Source organism: Antennarius striatus, chromosome 14 (assembly GCF_040054535.1).
Source record: "Antennarius striatus isolate MH-2024 chromosome 14, ASM4005453v1, whole genome shotgun sequence".
NCBI classification, from domain to species: Eukaryota; Metazoa; Chordata; class Actinopteri; order Lophiiformes; family Antennariidae; genus Antennarius; species Antennarius striatus.
In genome coordinates, this window is record NC_090789.1 from 16,965,309 (window position 1) to 16,988,379 (window position 23,071).

Consider the following 23,071-nt stretch of genomic DNA (forward strand, 5'->3'; position numbering starts at 1 on the left):
ATGCTGTGGTGACACTTTATGATGCCGTATGACAGATTCAGGCGCCGAGGAGACATGAGATAGAAATAGTGCCTCACGCCTGATCCAACACTGCAGGCGTCAAATTGTGGGGACCACAAAGACTCGCTCCAAAAGAAGAAACACGAGTGTGACCAAGTGCTCCGGCAAGAAAAAGAGGACGATGTGATGAAGATGCACAGAGACAGAGAGCTGTCAGGGGTGTAGGAACATATTTCACGTAAGAAGTCCTGGAGGAGACTTTCCCTTTAGGTCCACTGTGTGTGTGTGTGTGTGTGTGTGTGTGTGTGTGTGTGTGTGTGTGTGTGTGTGTGTGTGTGTGTGTGTGTGTGTGTGTGTGTGTGTGTGCGTGCGTGCGTGTGTGTGTGTGTCTGTACTGGTCCTCACCGGCCCCCTGCTCTTGCGTGTAGCTGGGTGAGTGATTGCTGTGGGTGTGCAGGGATTGCGCCCTCTGCTGGCGGGCCGAGTCACACGTCTGGTTGGGATGCCAGGCTTGTTTGCAGTGGTAGCAAAACTCAGCACCGCATCCTTCTCTGCGACACACCAGCCGGGGACAGCTGGCACAGCCCGACGCGATGACCGCAAACCTGAGAGGAAGACACAGAATATCAGTGAGTATTAGTCCTTCTGGTGTTGAAGTGGCACAGAGCTAAAGATTATGTGAACTCACTTTTTCCTACTTTAGCGTTACTTATTAAATAGATTTTCATCACTGAATAAAAGTCTGCATATCCCAATAAATAAAAAAGATTCACTTCATTATGAGGTTACCTGTCAGAAATGAGTTTGGAAAAACAGCTCTACATCGACTCCTGTTTCTAATAACTCTCTAATGTGACCACCAGTGGGCACATCACACATCATCAGCCGCTGCCTGTTGGCCAGTCGACTGATCGATAGTGTAATAGTGTCAATAGTGTCTCTTCCTGTAGTAACAGCAGTGAGCGAGGACAGGGAATGGGAAAGAGCAGTGATCACTGGGGCATGCTGGGTAAACACAGCGGCGATAAGAGATGTTCCGGTTTGGAAACAGCATTGAAAAGGTCAAAGCTGCAGGTCACTTGTGTGAAAGTTTAACTCACACTGACGTCAAAACACAGCAGTCTGTATAAGTAGTTATCGGTTATATTATAGAAATCAAATAGGAATTAAATAAAATAGGAATAAAATGAAGAAAGGAAATAGAAAAAAAAACAGTCATAAAAGAGGTTTCCTCCACAGAGATAAAAACCAAAAGAAGTAGCTTTCAGATTCATTGCAATTCCTCTTAAGTTCACATCTGAGAAAAAGTATATTTGAAAATAAAATTTAAAAAAAATTGAATTACAAAAGCACCTTTCAGTTCATGTGAGATGTGTCTTTAAAGATTCATGCCACCAGCAAAAATTCAACAAAATGTCCTGCGTGGGATGGAGCCCATCCCTCTAAATCCTGTTCCTGCCTCTACTTTGTTCATTATAGAAGATACTAATAGAAATGATAAAGCTAAAAAAGGCAATTTAAGAGTGGGTGAGAGGCTTAAATACGGCATGCCAATCACCAGAGAACTCACCAATGAAGTCACTTGTCTCCTGTCACCAAACATGATGGAGGAGTGACAACAAAAGTTGACTGGATTTTAACATTTCATGTATTTTTCCCATCCTGCCAAAGTGTATGAAAAGAGGAATGAGAATGGGGGGCACCACGTTAAGATCAATTTGTAGAGCGTGTATCTCGTGTCTCCTTTTCCACTGTCCTGTCAAAACAATGAAGACTGAAAACAAACCAAAAATATAACTTCAGAAACAAAAAGGTGAAAACAGGACAGATCTAATGGTGTCGGCAGACCTCCCACATGTCAGCTCTGATGTGTTCCCACCTCCTCCTCAAACATGGCGCTCTTTCCTGTCAGGATGGGCTCAGAGCGACGGCAAACAGGCGGTGAAACAAGCGTGAGTACGGCCAAATGCATCATGTCTGTGACGCTAAGATCAACCCAGGACATAAAAAATGCAACGAGATGTGGCAGGCAGTGGTGTGATCACGTCTCTGAGTTAACTGGAGTGATTGGCATGTCGGATGAAAAGAAAAAAAATAGAATTGGAGTTTTGTACCTCAGATTCCTCTGACTGTCCCTCAGGGACTGATTATTACAGCCCAGCCAGAAGAAGCCGGTTCGTCACACGACATTAGCAATATCAGAGGAGGCAGGACCACAAGATGAGACAAGAACTGGAATTCCTGCAGAATTTGGTCATAACTGCTGTGTCAAAGAAGAGATGATCGAACACACGCTGTTAAAGAAACCACAGCGATGATCATACATGTGCCAGCAGAGGAGGCCAACAAGACGAAGGGAGATCTCTGAGCGTCTCAGAACTCAAACCAAAATGAAGATGAGACTTCAGATCTCGTAAGGAGCTTGTTTCAGTTTGTCTAGTAGCAGACCATGAAAAGCACAAATATTTTATGGACGAAAAAAATTGTAGTAGTCCAAGTAGGTAACGTCTAGTTCTAGCCTGATTATTACTCCTGGGTGAACTGATCCTTTAAAATGTACAAAACCATTCATCAGTAGGTTAAAGAGGGAATACCACTAAGTCATTGTATATTTATTGATTAAATGACACGAGTATCTCTCCTGGGACTGCACCCCAGGAGAACGATGTCACACAGGAATCCAAACCGTGTGTTGACCGCACGGTGAGCAGTGGACGAGTTTTATGAGCGTTGACATGCCGTCTGTTGAGAGGAACACGTGTACACACACACTCCTGTGAGTCTTCAGCTCCACCAAGAGTCGCTCAGGAATCTTAGAACTGAAGTGACAGCGGCGTCACACACAGAAACATGAGACACACACTTTACACGTCAGAGGCGAGCGTTCAGAACAAAAGCGTACGCAGCACGCAGATTCCTGCAAGCGCTGATCTGTTTAATTAGTGCCAACTCCTCTTACCCCTGGCAATGTGCCCTCTCAACTGCATTGAGAGTTGCCATAGCAATTGACACACAAAGGGGACGGCCACCCTGAGTTGTCATTGGAAACTCAGGATTGACAATCACACAGGCTGAGACCTTATTGGCTCTGTTGGGGGGGGGGGTCGGGGGTGAGAAAAACGTTCAGGAGTATCAATCAAAAAAATAAAATTTCAATGCCACGCCTATTGATCTGGTCCAGGAATCAGAGACACCCATATCTAAGACAAATATATCACAATAAAATGCTTATGGAAGCGGGGTACATCCCAAATGAGACGCCAGCTCGTGGCAGAAAAATTAAAATTACCAAACAATTAGAATATTTACGAAAAAACACTTGAACTGAAGGAGGGACAGTGTGTCACATGTTCTGGTTAAAGCAACCTGCTGCTAAACTGAAATATATGGAATGATGTGCAGGAAATAATTTACAGGATTTCTCAACTCTTTCCTGCTCAGTATCAGTTCTGTAAAAGACAGACTTTTTATATTTTTAGTGTTGTAGAACAAATCATTAAAACACAGAATCTCCTAAAGCTTGTCTGCAGACAGGGGCCTGTTTTCACATAATGTTCCGACTCATTAGTTTTTAACTCCACCAGCTCCAGCTGTAAATGCTGCGCTACGTTTTGCAGCTTGTTGCTGACGGTGCCGTCTGCTGCGTGAGGCTGAGCAGGTGGAGCACAGACGGATTTAATACCTCCTGTCGCTGATGATGGATAAAACCGAACCAGCTTCAAATGCTAAATGTAGCATGATGAGCTAAAAGAAGGTGACCTGCTGTGTTGAAGGGGACGAACACAACCAGTCCTGAAGACATTTTAAGAGGTCAGCTGACACGTGGAGATATAATACAGGTAGAAATGAAAGTGGACTGGAGTATTTTCTAACTTATAAATACAACGATGGAACAGCACAGAGAGCCTTGTTTTAAGTCCCAAGGAAACGCCTGATCGAAACGAGTCTTTATTTTAACGGTTTAAAATCCACTCTGGAAAAACTTCACTGAATACCATTTAAGACGGTGGTCCCCAAACTTTTTTTCTCCACTGACCAGTTTAACGTTAAACAATATTTTCACGGACCGGCTTTTAATAAAAACAACAAAATAAAATTATATCAACAGCGTAAAAGCTGGCACTTTCTAAATATAATAATAAATGTGAATCCAATGTGTATGCAACGTTTCTAGCAACGTCATTGTCACATAACGCCGTTTGTCTTTATTTTGTTTTGCTAGATTGGGAGTTTTAATTTAGCGATAATGAAGGTGGTCATGTGACCGAGGCAAGCATCTTAACATGCATCAAGAGTGACTCAGACGATGTGGACGAGAGAATCCAGTTATTTTCCAAAACAAAACATTGTTCAGAATCAGATCAGAAATAAAACAGAAATAAAGTAAGTTCTGTATTCCGTCTCTGTGCAGCCCTGTACTAGTTGACCCACGGACCAGGATCATTGTTTCACCATATTGTACATTACTGTAAAGAAAGGACCATATATGATTACAGACCTTTATGTAACGTGTCCATTCTGAACTGGAGCTGTGTTTGTCTTTTACAGGTCAAATATTGTCCTAAAAGCTGATGACTGGATGTCTTTTGAAACAGATAATAGAACCAGGTCACACTTGCATAACTTTCTGTTCCAAACATACACACACACACACACACACACACACACACACACACACACACACACACACACACAGGCGTGAATTTTCTGTGAATTTTTTGACTTGGTGTGTGTGTGTGTGTGTGTGTGTGTGTGTGTGTGTGTGTGTGTGTGTGTGTGTGTGTGTGTGTGTGTGTGTGTGTGTGTGTGTGTGTGTGTGTGTGTGTGTGTGTGTGTGTGTGTGTGTCGTGTCCAGCCTGGGCTGGTTGTGGTGAATAATAATTCGGACTTGATCGTCTTTGGTGAGTCATAGTTGGCGTCAGACATCCTCATCCTGCTAAATGGAAAACAGTGATGCAGGTCATTACTCAGAATGTCACACTCCTAGTGATCACTTGTGTCCACATGGAGATAAAATTTAGATAAATTTAAATGTGTGTTGTGACCATAAATGGCATCTACAACATTTACCTCCATCACCCTAACATGCAATTATAAATAAATGTAGAAAACCTAACCTCTCAGGAAACTGCTGCTTCTGAATAAAGCTGGTGTTTCAACCAGGTTTTGGAAAGACTCTTATGTACAAACTTAGATGTTATGAAAAGTTGATTTTGAAAGGACTGCAATCCCATCAGAATGACAAATAAATACTAATATCTAGCATGTAAACAGGTCCACAATGAACTTTTTGAGTGGACTTGAAGATGAAAAAAAATCCACCGGCCAAAATAATAAATTGTCTTTCTGTGTTCCATATGCATTTATATCTACTGTATACCTTTCAATGACATAAAGTATTAAGATACAAAATTAAATTACAGTCCAGAACAAAGTTGAAGCAGAATTATTGTTAATATATTCACGACTGAGTATACAGTAATTAAGGAATTCCACTAGAATTCAACTCAACAGGAGATAAAGTGAGACGATGTAAAGCAGAAAAGGTTTGGGTCCCTGGAAACAACATCAGAGATCACTGATGCAGTTTTCCAATTTTAATCCATCAATCCATTTTCTCAGACACAAGACGACTGTATATATCTCATCTACAGTCGCTTCTTCCAGCTTTGTGGGTCATGTGCCTTTCCCGGCTGTCTAAGGGAGGCGTGGGGTACACCCTGGATGAAACGCCAGTTCATCTCAGGGCCACATGGAAGACTAACAACCATTCATGCACCCTCTCATAACTACAGACAATTTTTGAGTGACTAAATCACCTAAAATTCATGTTTTTGGCGGTGGGAGGAAGACAGCGAATCATACAGAACCCACGCAGACGCAAACATACAAACTCCACCCAGAAAGGAATTGAACCCAGAACCTTCTTGCTGTGAGGCAACCGCACTCCCCAATGTGCTGCGCCCAGTTTAATTCAAACTGATCAAATATGTAAACTGTCTAAACCTTATTTTTATTGTTGTCATTGAAAATTATCTTGTGTCGACTAAATTTCGCACCGTATTTACCATTGACGTTTGGAGGGTGTTAACTTTGGACCCAGAACGTAAACGTTCATAATTGTTTAAAGAAAACTAAAAATATGTCCTGACGCCTTACAGGTTCATAAAGAAAAAAAACAACATTTCATTTTGAGCATTCAAGCGTCCTCTTGCGGGACTCGTTCACGCTGAACGCTACATTAGCACCCACCATGCTGATGACCCTTATAGCATCACTATGGTAACACAACAGCAACACAAATACATTGACTGATTAATTACAATCAGGCAGTGCAAATTCCAACCCATGAAATAATTAGGTGTATTACTCCTAACAAACGATATGAATAACAATGTCAATAAAGGTTAATTTGACTTAATTATAACCTCATTTTGAAGTGTTGTTTAGCCATGTTTAAAAATTGTCAGCTCAATTTTTAGTGTTCTTCAGACCTGCTGTACTTTAACCATGTATAAGCAAAGGCTTCACAAAACATATCATGGTGGCAGGGTTAGAAGGGTTAGCAGGGTTTTTCTGGACAAAACAACCGAGTCATCAAGGAACCAAGAACTACGGATAGATCCTATCTCCACACAAATAAAAAATATTGGTAGAATATTTGATTATTTTGATCTTATGTCAACTGTTAAAATGTTTTGTTGTCTTGTAATTAAAATATTTCTAAAAGTTTATTTCATGTTGTGCTTCAACCCCCAACAGCTAGGTGGCGGTGTTGTGATCTATCTTCAGACATCTGACAGTGATTTCAGCACACAGTATAACGAACAGCATGCTTCTAAAACACTAAATAGTGGAATAATTATCAGATCATTTTGTCAGCTGAATCTGAGATGTTATCCATGTTAGAACTCGAGTGTCTTCATAGCTTCTTGGTTGTTACCAGAAAATCAGAACATCTCCTTCTGCTTCAGAAACATAGATAATAAATTAGAAACCCGCCACGATACCAAACTCGTGTGATCATCAGATAACTACAATGAGTCATTAAAGGTCAGGATCTAGAGGGTTTTTTTCTACTTCCCCATTTTAGACAAAATATTTTTCTACAGTTCTGTTGGAATTTCCTGACAGTGTGCCAGAATTCAGAAAACATGATGTGGAGCTTTCTTTACACACTGTGTGGGAGGACGACATAGTCCTGGAGAAACAGAAACCACACAGATCCCGTGGTCTTCCCCTGTGATCAAACCGGTGTGAACACACAAAACCCCACCCACAGAGTATTGGATATGTGCGTTCTTCCTTCCCCCTCAAAAACACACAGCAACACAAACACAATGAATCACCTTCTACCGCATTATAAAGAAACCAAACCTCTTAATTGTTCCAGATACCTAAAGGAGAGCTGCTCTCCCTCCATCCGACCTTCCTCCGACCACTGGACGAGTCTCACAGCTCACTTACAGACGCTCTCCTCCACTTTCAAACACAACTTACTCCTCCCGCCTTCTCCCCTCTCTCTAAAAGAGTAGGTCAAGCTGGATCATGTTTCATTCATGTGGATTCAACAGCAAAGCTGTTCATTTGAAATCAACTAAATCAGCGAGATTTATCCACACAATTATCCACACAGCAATCAACCCAGAGATTTGATGACTCAAAGAGTAAGAAAACGCTCTGATAATAATGACCCTCCTCTACATCAGCTCAGACTTAAAGCTGTGACATCGTACAATTGGATCATTATGAACACTAAATTAGTTTATTCATAAAGGCTGTCACAGATAGGTCTAAAGGAAGAAACTCCTACCCAGGAATCTGATCTGGCCTTTAATCTTAAATCTGTCATAAATCAGTATTTTGTCTCTTATTGTGTTTTACTTGCTGCTCTTTCCCCTACTTGTTTATTTGAATTGCACTTAGTGAATTCCCCGAATAGAGCTGATACCTGTACTGGCACACGCTTCTGAGCAAATGCGACGAAAGTGCTCTAAAGGACATTTGTGTTTGTGAACGTAATATCTGATCAGATAACACGATAACACCCAAACAGGAAGCTGGCAACAAACTAAGCTGAAACTGGTTCGGGGCAGCTCAGAGGAGCGTTTTAAAGATCAAGCGCCAGACACAACAAAGTTCAGTCACACCGATGAGCAGAATGTCCTCAACATACTAACACATCACACACGCCACTAAAATAAGAGCTAAGTTAGTTAACAGAAGGTCAGTTTCTTTAATATAAAAAAATAAACAAACTTGTAGCTCATCCTGCTTTCAGCCCCTCTTAACTGGGGGAATCGTCTCGTTTTGGGATGTTGGTCATTACATGAAGAGATTTGAAGATATTAATTACTAATCAATCAGTCCAAAAATAATAGCTGTGTTCCTTCAGTGGAGGGAGACAAGAAACCATTTAGAGACACAACATTAGCTTGGATGCAGGGAACAGCGGGGTAACGGGGCAGGTCTGAATCGAGTCCAGATGAGCCATCCCTGGATGAAATCACAAACTAACACCAAACATCATGATGACATCAGTGATGCTGGAGCTGTAAATACCACAGACAGTTTCTTACCCACAATCAGGCGCCGGGCACCATCGGCAGTCTGGATCGGAGGCGAGGCACCTCCGCAGCAGGAACTCCTCGTATTTCTCCAGCAGGGCCGTGTCATCCAAGATGTCTGCCACCTGTTGGGGGGCCAGTCTCTCTGCGCACTCGGGGCAGCTCAGCTGGACTCGGCTCTCCGTGATTTCGATGCGGAGGTACTGGCGCAGGCAGCAGAGGCAGGAGCGGTGGCTGCACCCCAGCAGCTCGGGGAGCTGGTCGGCGGGCTGGCGCACCAGGCACAGGGGGCACTCCAGGAGGGCGGCCTCCCCAGAGGAGGGCACTCCACCCAGGGACGGCTGGCTGGAGGAGAGTGGTTTTGATGGTGTGCTGGAGACAGCATCCTGGGGGGTGGCGGCTGTTGCTATGGGTGTAGCAGAGGCTGCTGTGGACGCTGCGCTCAAGGCAGAGGGGACAAGCTGCTGCTGAGCGTGGTGATGATGGGGCACAGGGGTGGCCCCTCCAGGTTTGGGGCCTCGAGTTCCCCGAGAGCCCCGTTTGCTGTGAAACAGGCTGTGGAATGAGATGCGGCCCTGGCGTTTGCCCGCCGCACGGCACTTAGGGTTGGGAACGCCGCTCACCGAAGAGTGTGGTGACTCTGAGTCCTTCTCTGATCCCATTGTCCCAAAACAGACACACAGGTCAGCTGCTGTCTCAATATACACTACTGTATCACAGAGGGACAGGAAGCTACACTGACACTCACTCGCAAATTTGTCACACACAAGAAAGGAGGATGTGAACCTTGAGAAACTAGAATGCAATTAAGATTGAAGTTCCTCTTCAGGAAAGTTGAGTGAGTCGTCTCCTGTTCTTTGTTATATGTGAAACCAGACAAAGACAGACTGAAAATGAAAGTCAGAAGTAAAAAAAGAATCCCTTTGGACTCCCAGGGGGTTCTTTGAAAGTCAGCAGTCACCAGCTTCAAAGAAAACCTTTCATCTATGTAGATGTTGACCTCAGATATTACTATGAGTCTGGATGTAGAACAACAAAAATTATTAGTGGATCGAATAATCGACTCAATCTAAAAATCCAGGGCAAAAAAATTCTCCACTGGGGGCTCAGTCTGTCCGAATTTGATCCCGTTCGGCTGCAGTCAGAGGTTTCTTTGTCTTTTTTTCCTCTCGGTCCTGTTGAATGCCGGGCTCTCTGAATGGTGTTTTCTGTCAGGAAGAAGAGAGCAGGAAGTTAGCACAAAAAGCATGCTCAGTACAACACACCTCTCCTCCTCTCTGCTCTGTCCTTCTCTGCTTTGCTCTTCTTCAACCTGAACATTAACTCTTGCCACCCGTTCTGCTCGTTGGAACGGATTCATACGCCGAACCAACGGTTCGAGGTGAAAACACCAACAAACGTCACCGGGAGAGAGACGCGTTCCAGCACCACTTAGACGCATGACATCATCGCCTCATCTGACCAATCGTGTGTTCATGTGAACCCAGTCTCTCTCCATCACGCTGAGCACTGCGGGCTCTTCCTCCACTTAACACTGCGCTGCTAGTGCCGTTGCCATGGTGATGCTCACCGTGAGCGAGGCAAACAGCAACCCACCGCTTCGCTCTGACACTCGCGCGTGCGCGCACACACACACACAGACACACAGACACACACACACATACTTGGGTTCATCATACTCACACACAAGCACACACTCATACATATATTCTTGCATATAGAGAAACAGACACATTTCCAATGCATTCACAATACTGACAAACATAACATAAAAAGGCACGTTTACACACACACACACACACACACACACACACACACACACACACACACAAAGACGTGCAATAAGACGTGCGCACACCTGTGGATGACAACAGCAGCCACTGACACAAACACTTCACATGAACATGCATAAGGGATGATTACCATCACCACAGGGTGATGAGTTCACCCGTCAGCAGGAAGACACTAAAACTATAAAACCTGGCAAGAGATTTGTTCTAGACTGGATCCCAAGATACTCATCGTTCTCTTTCATTTCTACAGGAATATTGGATGGAATATTACATTTGAAATGTAATTATTAATTACCATTACTTCACACTGAAAAATGGTGAAAAACCCAAACCGTTACTGTCAACATCTGGTCTGGATACATCACTTACACCTCATGTCTGTCTCCATTTTAACCTGGTTTCTGTTTACCACTTTAAAGGGACTTCCTGGTTTAGCCTCTGTTAACACATCAGAGCTCTGACTGGCCCCTTATTTTTGTGTTTATGTTGACTGCGCTGTTGTTGTGTGTTGTTGCATGCTTTGCTTGCATGAGGATTTTTGTCCTGATTGATGTAAGCTGCTTTGCAACCTGTGTTTAGAGACATTGTCTCAATAAAGTTAGAATCCACTAACCTACTGTACCTTTGTCAACAGGACTAAGAAGAATTGTATCTAACTCAAGAACTGTCAACAGATTTTAACACATTTTTGTGAAAAGGTTTTTCAGACTATATACGATAGACTGTATGTATGCGAGAGTGAAATGTTGTTGGGGAGAGTGTGAGACGTGTACACACTGATACCTAATAATCAGTTGGATGTTTCATGTTCTTGTTGTGTGTTTTCAATTCTTCTTAACGGGTTGACAATATGTCAAAATGTGCTGCGCTGATGAAATAGAATGGAGAAATGTCAACTGCGTTTCCTCCAATAAATCAATAGTGAACTTCATTTAAGACGAGAGTCGAGAAGCACAAACTCCCCCAGGAGTGACCCGTCTTCAGTGTTTGTCTCAGCAAAGGTCTGAGTCAGTGTCCACTTGTCCGATTATGGTTGCTGGTCTACAAGCCACACACACACACGCACACACAAACACACACACAAACTTTTTCAGTGTTAGTTTTCATTCATTTCTAACAAATTTAGAATGAACTAAACGCTAAATAAACAACATACATGGAATTAAAACATATTTAATGCAAAGTAAACTTGATGACTTTTAATTAACTTAAAATTTTGACGATAGGTTCAGTCAGGTTTTTTGTTAACAAACTTGCTAAGGTTGTTTGATTTTCTTGTTCTTGAAAAATACGTTGCAAAATTGAGTAAAACATGAGACAACTTTTGATGACAACAATAAAATTAAGATTTAGACGATTCACAGAATCGATGAGTTTGAATTAAAATGGGTGTGACCAGTGGACGACTGGCATCGTGAGATGAGCTGACCAATCAGAGCAGGCTGAGGAAGAGGAGCACTGACCTGAGGTCCATAGCGAGCTCCTCAGGAGCATTTCTTCTTTATACCGTATCGACATGTGTACACAACCCCTCACGGTTGCCACGACAACCACTACACACCATGTTTTCAGGTTCAAACTGGGACTTCACTGAAATGTGTGTTAGAGTATAAAAAGCCAACAGCTACTAAATATAATCTCCAATTGGCTGAGTTTTAATGGTCCTCTCCTCAACTGCACCCGGTACACCCAGACACACACACACACACACCCAAACACACACACACACCCAAACACACACACACACACACACACACACACACACACACACACACACACACACACACACACACACACACACACACACACACACACACACACACACACACACACACACACACACACACACACACACACACACACACACACACAATTTGCAGATGGCCCTCTTTGTGTTTGTGACTTAGCTCTGTGTGCTCAATGCTTTTTGACATAAGACTTTCGATCCAGACACAGAACTGACTAGTGTGTGTGTGTGTGTGTGTGTGTGTGTGTGTGTGTGTGTGTGTGTGTGTGTGTTGTTAGGTTCATCCTCCTCCAGGACGGGCGTTGGCCCAGTGATCAGTGCCCCAGGCATCCAGGGAAGGAGACAAGCAACAGGATGTTGATGCTGATCCAGAAGATGCTACGGATCCTGGTGGAGGTACCGGCCCCTGAGGGCCCTCCAGTATTCACACCCTTGATTCTTTTGCTTTGACAAGTCATCCTCTGCTGTCATGAAGGTTAATGCACTTTGTTTCAGAATGAAAGTGGGTGCTGAACTTTATTGATTACTGTATGCATTTATTGAGCTTGGTATCACATTTGTAAGAAGCTCCTAGCATATATGATATTAATCAGACTCCATCTACGAGATTCTGCTTTCATTTCATTTCATTCTGCGTACATTTGATCGTTGCCAGCAGGCTTACATAAAAATTACAGGAGGTGTTCCATTCCACTTTGTGGAAGGACGATGCATGGGTGAGTGAAGAACCCATTACATTTTGATACGAATCCAAATGAAGGGGTTGGACCAGGAATTCTTTCTATGTTCTACAGCGAGACAGAGCATTTTACATTTACAGTACCTAATTAATCCTAAGAAATCCTAAGAAATCAGTTGATTTCTGCCAAAAACTTCTGGAAGGTTGGGACGTGGGTCAGGAAGCATGAACAGACATTTAGACTGTTTGGGCTTCCTGGTGGTTTAGTCTTTAACCATATAATTACTAAATATAATGACTAGAGGGGTAGAGAAAGAGTTCCAACCTTCTCTTGATTCAATCAAGGCCCACCTAAGTCAGTCTCACTGACCCGTAACCATAATTATCAGGACGCACTAGAGTGTCGGAAAGCATATTTAAATGTGATGGATCTAGATTTTTATTTTCATCCACTTCAATCTGCACATCGATGGAAACCAATCCCTTAACTATTCCTGATTTTTAATCAAGATTCATTCATTATGCCCTGGAAAACTGACGACAACCCAATAATGAGAAACAGAAACGAAAGTTCTTGCCCTCCTGCGGGGTTTCACAAAAATTTCACAAAAAACAAGTTTCTGCCTGATCCTGCTGTAAGTCGAAGCAAACAAACAACAAACCGATCATCACGCAGAAAAGAGAGAAATGGATATGTGTGTGTGTGTGTGTGTGTGTGTGTGTGTGTGTGTGTGTGTGTGTGTGTGTGTGTGTGTGTGTGTGTGTGTGTGTGTGTGTGTGTGTGTGTGTGTGTGATATGAGCATGCCGCTATTTGGCAGATAGATGTGAACAGCATGAGACCGTCACAATCTGGACTCCATTTATTATCAACACTCTCACACACTTGTCCTCCTACTCCACTGCTGCTCAATTCAGTCACACACACACACACACACACACACACACACACACACACACACACACACACACACACACACACACACACACACACACACACACACACGCACACACACACACACAAACTGTATTCCAGACATGATTTTCTCTCATGTTTTATGAATCTGATTAAGAGGTGAACCGTGGGGCATAATGAAAGGATTTATTTATGTTATTTATTTATAGAGAACTGATGCTGACGACTTTGTGTGTTTGCAAACTGACCCTTCACACAGCTTCGACTGTGACTCCCACCACACGCAGATAATCATGTTTTACAGCCGTGCTGCTCCGAACACAGAAGGCCTCTGGTGGTTTTTATTCTTAAAACCCGTCTCAGGATCGTAATTACCTGAAATGAAGTTTATGTAAAAAAAAACACGAATCAGCAGCACTCTGTGTTCTCAGGACGGAAACACACACAGTGTGAGGAGGATTTCCCTGATTCTGTGACGTTCTGTACCCTCCTAACGTTAATGTTACCGCCTCCGCCAGGAAGGTTACGGCTTTCATCGGCGTGTCTGTTGAATGTCAACAAAATGTCTCATCATGTTTGGAGAAACATTTCTGCGTCAACACTTTGTGTTAACATGATTATAAACATTATGCAAATATCACTTTGTGATGTTTGCATAATGTTTGCAGTTCCCACGTCTTCATAATTCTCACATTTCGTCTGTCTTATTTGATGTTTTAGTTACTTGTCTTCCTTTCTTTCATGACTTGGTAAATAAAAAAAACGTAAATCTCAGTCCTCCATCGTCTGTTTCTTATATCAGATCAGCAACATGTGGAATTAAAAGGTACGCTGAAATAAAATAACTTCGATCTACATGCAGGTATGCAGCTTCAACTTCATTTTGTTTCAGCTTTGTTAAGATCGGAATTAATGTTGTTATTATTAACATTTATGAAAAAAAAAATGCACCAAACGTGTGAGTTTATCTTGTCATCTACGTTCTTAAAGAGTTCCTTTGTTCATTTTATTTCAGTTTTGCTGAAAAATATGGAGAAAGAATCTCATAAATGATGGTGTGGAGCTGGATAGAGAGCAGAACAGTATTTTCCGCACTATAGGTCGCATTGGACTATAAGGCGCACCTTCAATGAACGACTCATATGTAAGGCGCACTGGATTATAAGGCGCATCTTCAATGAATGGTCTATTTTCAAACTTCCATTGCATATATATTATGAGGTGCATTTTCAGTGTTAAAAAATTAAAGGCTTTTAGGTGCGCCTTTTAGCGCTGAAAATACTGTACTTGATGTTTCTATACCACAGGTGAGCTGAGCAGACGTGGGTCCGTCTGGCCTTGGCTGAGGTGTACAATGTATTAAGTCTAAATGGACTGATAGACATAAGCTGCAGGAAATTTTCAGCAGATCAACCCTTTTAATGGCCCAGTAACTTTAGGATGAATTTTGAATCTTAATCTTACTTCAGTAAGTTCTAAAAAAACCCCAAAATCTTTAGTATGTTGTTTTCAGTCTAAAGATTTGTGTTTGGTGGAGACGTAAACGCTGCTGCCTCTGAACACACCAGCTGAGCTTTCAATCTTGTGTCTTTGTTGGATCTTTAAAAGTAGCATAATGGAACTGCGCAGGCCAGTTTAAGGTTCTTAATGGGTTTCCCCCGAAACCAGACAGAGAGAGAAACAAAGAGAGAGAGGTGTGTTCTCCCGTTCCTCTGCTGAGACATATTGTTCTGTATTTAAGAATGATGCCTCAGCACTTAGAGATCCTGGAGTCTCTCCCTTCAGGGCCGACTAACAAGCTGCAACTGGCAACGCACACGGTGGAACACAATGAAGGATGATTGTAAAGTTCACCATTTGTTCTGACAGTTGCTTCTATTTTTTTATATACGTATATAACAATTATAGCAGGCTCAGCAGTGAACAGCAACGTGCGTGACACCTGAATGAAACAGAGCCACAGACTCCATTCTTTTCAGCTTTTATGTACCAATAAACTGTAAACTGAGTGAACAAACAAACAACATAGACAGAAACAGAAAGGATTGTTTGATTAATGGACTGATTATAGCAATAGTTCATCTTTTCAGCCATTTTTTTGGTCAAAATGCGGCATGTATAGTTTCAAAGGTAGGGATTTGATGTTTTCTTTTATTTTACCTCACTGTAAATAGACTTTTGGGCAAAACAACCAACTTGAGGGTGCTTATTTTCCTTTTAACACCTTGACATCAGATAAAAATCAGTCTGAACTGTATGTTTGAGGTACATTTTCAGGATAGCGTCCCAAACATAGAAAAACATTTTAACGACATGTTTAAGTACTAGACAGCATCAATCCTCTTCCTCCTCCTCTACCTGTCCACTCTTGAACAATGTGGTAGAAATTACTTCAACCTCATCAAACATTTCTTACAGTAAAGGAAGTGTTTCTGTAAATAAGGACAGACCTCCACCAAAGACACATCAAAACACAAGTATCAGGAAATAGCTTCCAGACTGTGGCACAAAAAAATGAATGTTGTGTAAACATCTAAAGACAAAATGGAATTATTTAGAGAGAAAACCAGGGTCCCCCAAAAAACAGTAGCTCACATTATATTAACTGAAAATCCTAAAAATTTTAAATCAGAAAAGTGATGTGCTGCTATATGTTTAGTGCACAAGCGTGAAGTAAAAAGTACGAGTATATCAAAATTAAGAGTAGTTGACAGCAGTTGTTGAGGCTGTATTTGTAGTAATGATTATTTTCTAATGATACAGTATTATCATCAAAACCATCTTCACTCCAGGACTGAAATAAGCCTTCCCAGTGTGTGTCGATTCAGCCTCAGCACTAGGTAAAGGTAAATAAATGTTAAATGTCTGTCGTTAAAACGAGGCCTGCGTCTTCATGGCTGATGAAAGGTGCAGAGTCAAGTTATTATGGGAGTTTTATTGCTACACATGCGCTTAAACGACAGCAGTAAAGTCATCATTGTTCAGTTGTCATGGAACCTCCCATCTCTGAGGTACGTACAGAACACACACTTCGTCTTCTCATTATTAGTGGCTAATTGTCCTTTTTGAAGAAGGTAGGTCAGGAAAATGCCTCCAATTCTTATCTCTACATCTTCATGAGAACATTTGGTCCTTGGAGAGGAAAAATACAGAAACACACACACACACACAAACACACACGCAATCAAGGCCAATTAAAGTGAGCATAAGATCCTGCTGGGTCATGCAGATTATCTGGACTATTTAATGACATTATATTTAGATGTTAGTACAGAAAGAACCACACAGGAACCTCCTGCTTCTTCACTGAATCATGATGTACAGCATAACTTCACTCCTGCTACACAACCGCTTCCATCACTTCGCCGCTAATTAGGAACCTCTTGTTAGTTAATAATGCAGAAAGGCCACACACTCCTAGGTTGCACACACCAGCATTTCCACCGACACCTAAGGCACATTCGGCTCTGCAGTACTACAATACTGCTACTATAGCCAGTCTTGTGAATCTCTGCTGTCTGATAATGCCAGAATGGATAAATAAAATCATGTTTCTTCAGAGTTTGGCATGTTAGAATATAACATTTGCTAACGTTCAATTAAGACCAAAATGGTGCATTGCCATGAGAATGGTACAATTGAATCTGGCCTCATGTACATTTACAACGGACACTTAAGCCTCCGCTGGAGCAGCTCCCAGCCTTTCTGAAAAAGAGAGACATTTGGAAACTGGGCTTTTTACAAGTTCCCAGTAGAGTACAATAAATAGCTCCAATTCACCCTGAACGCCTCCTGCTCCACCGTCCATACTTTGTAGAACTGCACACATATTGAAACCAAAACCAACACACAAGAATTCCCCTTCAGAACTCAAGTTAATGTCGTTACTGACATTCCAAAGATGAGCACATATGAGGTAGGACAGTAGGACAGACTGGACACACAACAAAGTTTAACTTCATCCTCTGGAGCAAATGAAATGTAATGACTCAGTTTCATGGTCTGTATCGGCTTCCATCGGAGGGAGTCTTAGTTTCTGTAATAATATCGATTTTACTGTGCAGACACTTAAAATGTCACATATTATGCAATTAAACAATGTGTAACCCTCTTTAAATCATCTCTAACAATAGTGTTAAAAAGGAATGTTAATTAAATCATTCCAAAAACACCACATTAGTGACAATGAGGTCACCAGACAGTCTGAAACGGCTTTGATTTCATTTAACTCAGACGTCCTGTCATTCTTCATCAATCCTCTGGCTCTTTCATAAAAATAGTATACAGGATCAGCTCAAAGGCCAGAGGAAGATGAAGAAGACAAATACTCTACACCAAAACTGAAGCCATTAGAGCTTCATTGATGATTTTGAGAAAATTAACACCCCCTGCAATTTGGATGAAACTAAAGCAGAAAAAGGAATTAAATCACAGCCTTCTGTTGAAGTTGTAGTCACACAGAACACCAAGAACTTATTGCTGACTGTCAATAATTAGACGAAAATGCTTGTGAAGAGCAGAGCCACCCACATGGAGAGCTGTAGAGATGTTGTTAGCAGAGCGACTGGTTTCTGATATGTACTTGTGTGGGCGAGATGCTGGAGTAATATCACAGATAATAGAAGCATTTCTGCATTCTGTGAAAGAAACACACTGAAAAACAGACGTGACGGCCTGCTCATCCTAAAGATGCAGCTCACACACACTAGATCTGTGTGTGTGTGTGCGTGTGTGTGTGTGTGCGTGTGCGTGTGTGTTCCCTTCTCTAGAAAGCCATCCGGTCATCTGATAAAATGAGCCACATTCTCAAACCTGTGCTTCATTGACTCATCAGTACCAACTTACTCTGAGCATTATAAAATAAGCTATAAATAAAATACATTCAAAATAAAATAAACATTTACAATGTGTTCCTGGCTAACTCCTGTATTGCCACCAACCTGTGGTGTAAACTAGAGTGTAAGAGTTTTGGGGTTTTTTTATTTCTAGCTCCATTGATTGACAAAGACTAAAACATACAGTGTGTGTTACTTTTACTGTGATGCTGTTTAGCAGTGGTGGGTGATGTTTGGAATTTTTGGTTGACAACACAATACCAGCGTTGTCAACCTGATAATTCCTCTCTGTCATTCTTTGTTGCCCCAGCGGGTCAGTGAAGTATCAGCACTGTCAGTCTGGTTGTTCACTCCATACAAAACCTGTGCTAGTTCCTGCTGTTTGTAATTCTATAAAATATTTTTTGATGGTAATCAAAGAAATACTTAGACAGCCACAACAATCACCATTTGCATATACACATTAGTTATTCTCATGTTTCCCTGACAATCATAATGAGCAATGAGTCAGCAATGCCTCATTGCACTTTTTTTTTTTTTTGGTTTTCTTCCCAGCAGCCTTGTTTTCATGTGGAAAAAGCTCCAAACAAGGGAACGGTGCAGCGAGCAGCCAGCTGGTGACCATAGTGGAGCACCACACACATTTACCTCAGAGGGCCAAAAGGGAGTCAGAACCATAAACAATGTTCCAGTGTGGGGTGATGCTGACGGTGCAATTATGGTGCGATAGTTTCACTGAACACAGTGAGCTAACATTTGGGTGGAGGCTACATTTGCAGCAAGTCTGCAGCCCAACGCCGTTAAAGAAATTCGGCAGTTCCTGGGACTGGAGAGCTCTCATTGGCTGCTCCTTCCTGGTGTTGGGGACTTGACCAGACCCCAGACCCACCTGACCTGAAGCAGGTGCTTGAGATCTGGTCCGGGGGCCGGAGCCATCCCAGCTGGTGGTTGAGTGGATGAACCAGGCTCTCTGCGGGGAACAGCTCCCACACGTCTTCCTGCAGGGCGACGCATCGAACGGCAGGATGGAGGACATTTGGTTTGATGGGAGAGGTGCTCTGGTGCTTAATTCTAATGGGGTGTTGATCAAAGCCCATCAAAGACATCTGATGATTAAAACCACCGGGTGATGTCTCCAGTTACAGAGAACACATGCTGTAATGTCACGTGAACACTTTCATGTTTCACGTTTAACAAAATGATACTCAGCGGGCAGCAGTAGAGATGTTCGTCCGATTATTCCCAAGCCCAAGATCGGCGGTCCAATTCCCGCTCCCGCTCCCGCCCAGCCACCCAGAGTGTGAGCTGACAGTGGGAGGTGTCAGCTCACCTCCGGAGCACTGCCAAGGCACCCTTGAGCAAGGCGCCGTCCCCCTTTACAAGTTGCTCATTTGGGGCGAACCATGTAGGAGCTGCCCACCACTCTACCTCCCACTGTATAACTACAGGTATTACAGGGGCCTGTACATACTAATATACGTATATATGCAGGTGTTTGTTTGATAAAATACTAGAGTGCGCTCTCTTAATTTCCCTTCAGGGATCACAATAGTATACAAAATAAAAACAAATATACTACATACAGTTTGGTCGATACATCTAAAAGTTTTAAGGTTTGAATCCCAGCCATCATAAAGGGATTAATGAGTAAAAACATATTCCCAATAAATGCTTCAGTATCAATGGATACCAACATTCCCAACATGACCAGTCTTAACCAGTACTTTATTTGCCAATAGTTAACCAGATGTACAACAACCAGATATTGAAACCCACCAGCTTATCTAAAATAGAAATAAATGCAGTGGAAGGCACAAACACACACACATAGACACACACGCACGCACACACAAACATGCACACGCACATGCACACACATACACGAGGTGAGCTGCAGTACCAGGAGTGAAGTGAATGAGTCGAGTCAGATTTCAGAGAGGAAACACAGCACAGTGAACGGACAGAGACTGAAGGTGCGACAGCTGAGCATGTAATTCCCAGCTATTATCTGTATCCCCGACCACGTAACAGCACGGGAACCCGAACCCCCTCTGGATGAGGTAATGGTCCAACATGAAAGAGTTACGGATCCTTACAAGCACAAAAAAGTCAGTTTGACCTCTTATCCATAAAAAAGCCCGTACGTTCCACTCAGTGCACAGCTTTGTGTGTATTGTACGTAATTCTATACAGTTTTATTAGTATATCTCAAGGCATTTTCCAGGTAGAGCAGGGAAAGACCTGCTCTTATAGAACCCAACTTGTCACACATGAACAAACACTGCCGACAGAGGCAAAGAAAAACTTCCTTTTAACAGGAAGAAACCTGAGAGAGAGAGAGAGAGAGAGAGAGAGAGAGAGAGAGAGAGAGAGAGAGAGAGAGAGAGAGAGAGAGCTCTTCTAAGTTGTATGTTTTAGCACATATTTCCTCTTAGTTGTATATTTCTTAGTCTATTAGCTTTAATTAAAACATTTTTCTTGTTATTTTTCTTCTGATCCTGATCTAGATACATAATAATAATGACATGGATACTACAAAAAAAATTTTAATAACATATTTCAAATATTATCTACAGATCCCACTAACATTTAAACTCACCTTGATCAACTCTTAATGTATGTGTCCGTCGCTTTGAGTTTGATCATTGAACGGTTTCTCTGTTCACTTATTATAGGTATTTATTATTTTGACACATTTTTCTTGTGAGATCATATTACACTTCGAGCTGATTAACTGACAAACTGGGTTTTTTATCTGGTTTTGAAAATCCATGTCTGTAACTGTCTAATAACAGCATGATTTAGTTTTCAATTAAAACTCCAGCAGACAGGAGAGAAATAAAAGCCTAGATCCTCTTCCAGACTTGCCTCAAATCCAAAAACTCTCCCTTGAGCCCAAGACATCCGTCCACATCAAAGGACAAGCGAACATGGGCAGTCTCTGGTAACGGTACTAATCTGTGTTCTATCAGCATAAATATGACCACATCATGAAGATCTCAGGCCGGCCTGTGGTAAACGGCCATCTTTGATCATAAATATGTGACAGCATGGTTCCTAATACTGCACTGTATGGAAATAAAGCTGTGGTTAATACTAGATAGTTACTTTACTCATGCCAGCTCATCATCTGAGACCTTTAAATCACATCAGACCCAGTAGATTGTGTCCATCTCAGTACCAGCTGGACCTATTCCACTGCGTCAGGAGGCTTCAGGCTGACTCAGGTGAGGTTAGTCATTGCTAAAGCATTTTATTTCTTTTCAAAGAGCCAGACGCTTCTACTTTTCTTTGCACTGCCCATTTCAACCAGAAACAAATGTGAATAATGATTTACTATTGATATTTGCAACAGTTCTGCTTTCTAATCAGGTGAAAACTCAAAAAAGTCTGAACAAATCCGACTTTTCTGACTTTCTCATGAATATCTTTACCACAATGGAGTCTGTTCTACTGAGAAGATACTCAATCAAGCTGTCAAAGATGTAATACAACCTCATCATTTGTGCTGAGTGACCTGTGACGCAATGATTATATTTCCAACATCAAACCTTTTCTTAAATTGCCTCTCCAACAAGATAACGAAGCCTTTATGATGCTGAGAAAATGTCACCACACATTTTCCATCCTGATTATAAAACCTGCTAAAACAAATAAATGCCTGTTCATGATGCTCCATGCCTACAGAAGAGCTCCTCTTTGGGTTATTTTATCAGAGCATCTCTTCTGAGATCCCGTGTCTTGTTTATCCAGGCCTGTTGCTCAAATTCATATTGAAGTGGAGTTTCTATCCTCACAGGGAAATACAGCAGATCTTCAGCTCAGCAGTGAACAGGGAGTGGCTGAGCAGACAGGAATGTTTCAAGGGAAGGCTAGGGAAGGATTCTGATCAAGACTAGTTTAGACTGTCCACACTGTGGTTGACAACATACTGCCTTCATAATGTGATTATTTATACATAATCAGCAGCATCCAGTCTGAACACTAATTTCTATCCTCCATCCAGTTCCTATTTCAGGTCGCGTCTTTAAATATTTAATAGTACATTTATTCTAAGTTGGCCTTCCTGACTGGCAGACACACAAACGTAGCTGTCATTCCCATAAACAATCAGACACAGTGATGTTGGGCTCATGGTGGTCAAGCGGAGCTGTTAATTCCATGTCATCTCAGACACTCACCAGGTCAGGACCGGATTTCCTCGGCAGGAGACGCTGATTCGGCCGCTCCTCGGACTCCTGTCTGCCTGGAAACGCTCCTCCAGTCCCGCGGCCGCCTCTCCCGTCGGGCTCGGGGGGTTCTCGGTAGCTAACGACGGCCTGAAACGTTCCTGCACTCCGGAGCACAACGCCGGAATTGTAATCTCTGCGGCTCCGCGTCTCTCCCACCGACTGCCGCTCCGCCGCCGCTGACGTCAAGTAGGAAAGCCCCGTCGGTGACGTCACGCCGTCCTCCACTCAAACCCCGCCCCCTAGCGTCACCCCGGCATGGGGTCGTTTTACTGTAACTGAATGTGCGTTTGTCGGCAATTTAAGA

At 42.4% G+C, this 23,071-nt stretch overlaps 1 protein-coding gene across 1 annotated transcript in view; it reads right to left on the reverse strand.

The window, feature by feature from the left end:
* rnf19b (ring finger protein 19B) overlaps nucleotides 1–22,937 on the reverse strand; it is a 30,861-nt gene extending 7,924 nt beyond the window's left edge. Inside the window, exons 1-3 of the mRNA XM_068332822.1 lie at nucleotides 22,717–22,937; nucleotides 8,580–9,775; nucleotides 406–605 (exon numbers count right to left, since the gene is read on the reverse strand). Of these exons, the coding sequence (XP_068188923.1) occupies nucleotides 406–605; nucleotides 8,580–9,229 (850 nt within the window). The 5' untranslated portion in view covers nucleotides 9,230–9,775; nucleotides 22,717–22,937. The remainder of the gene's footprint in view (nucleotides 1–405; nucleotides 606–8,579; nucleotides 9,776–22,716) is intronic.
* Between the last annotated feature and the right edge of the window lie 134 nt (nucleotides 22,938–23,071).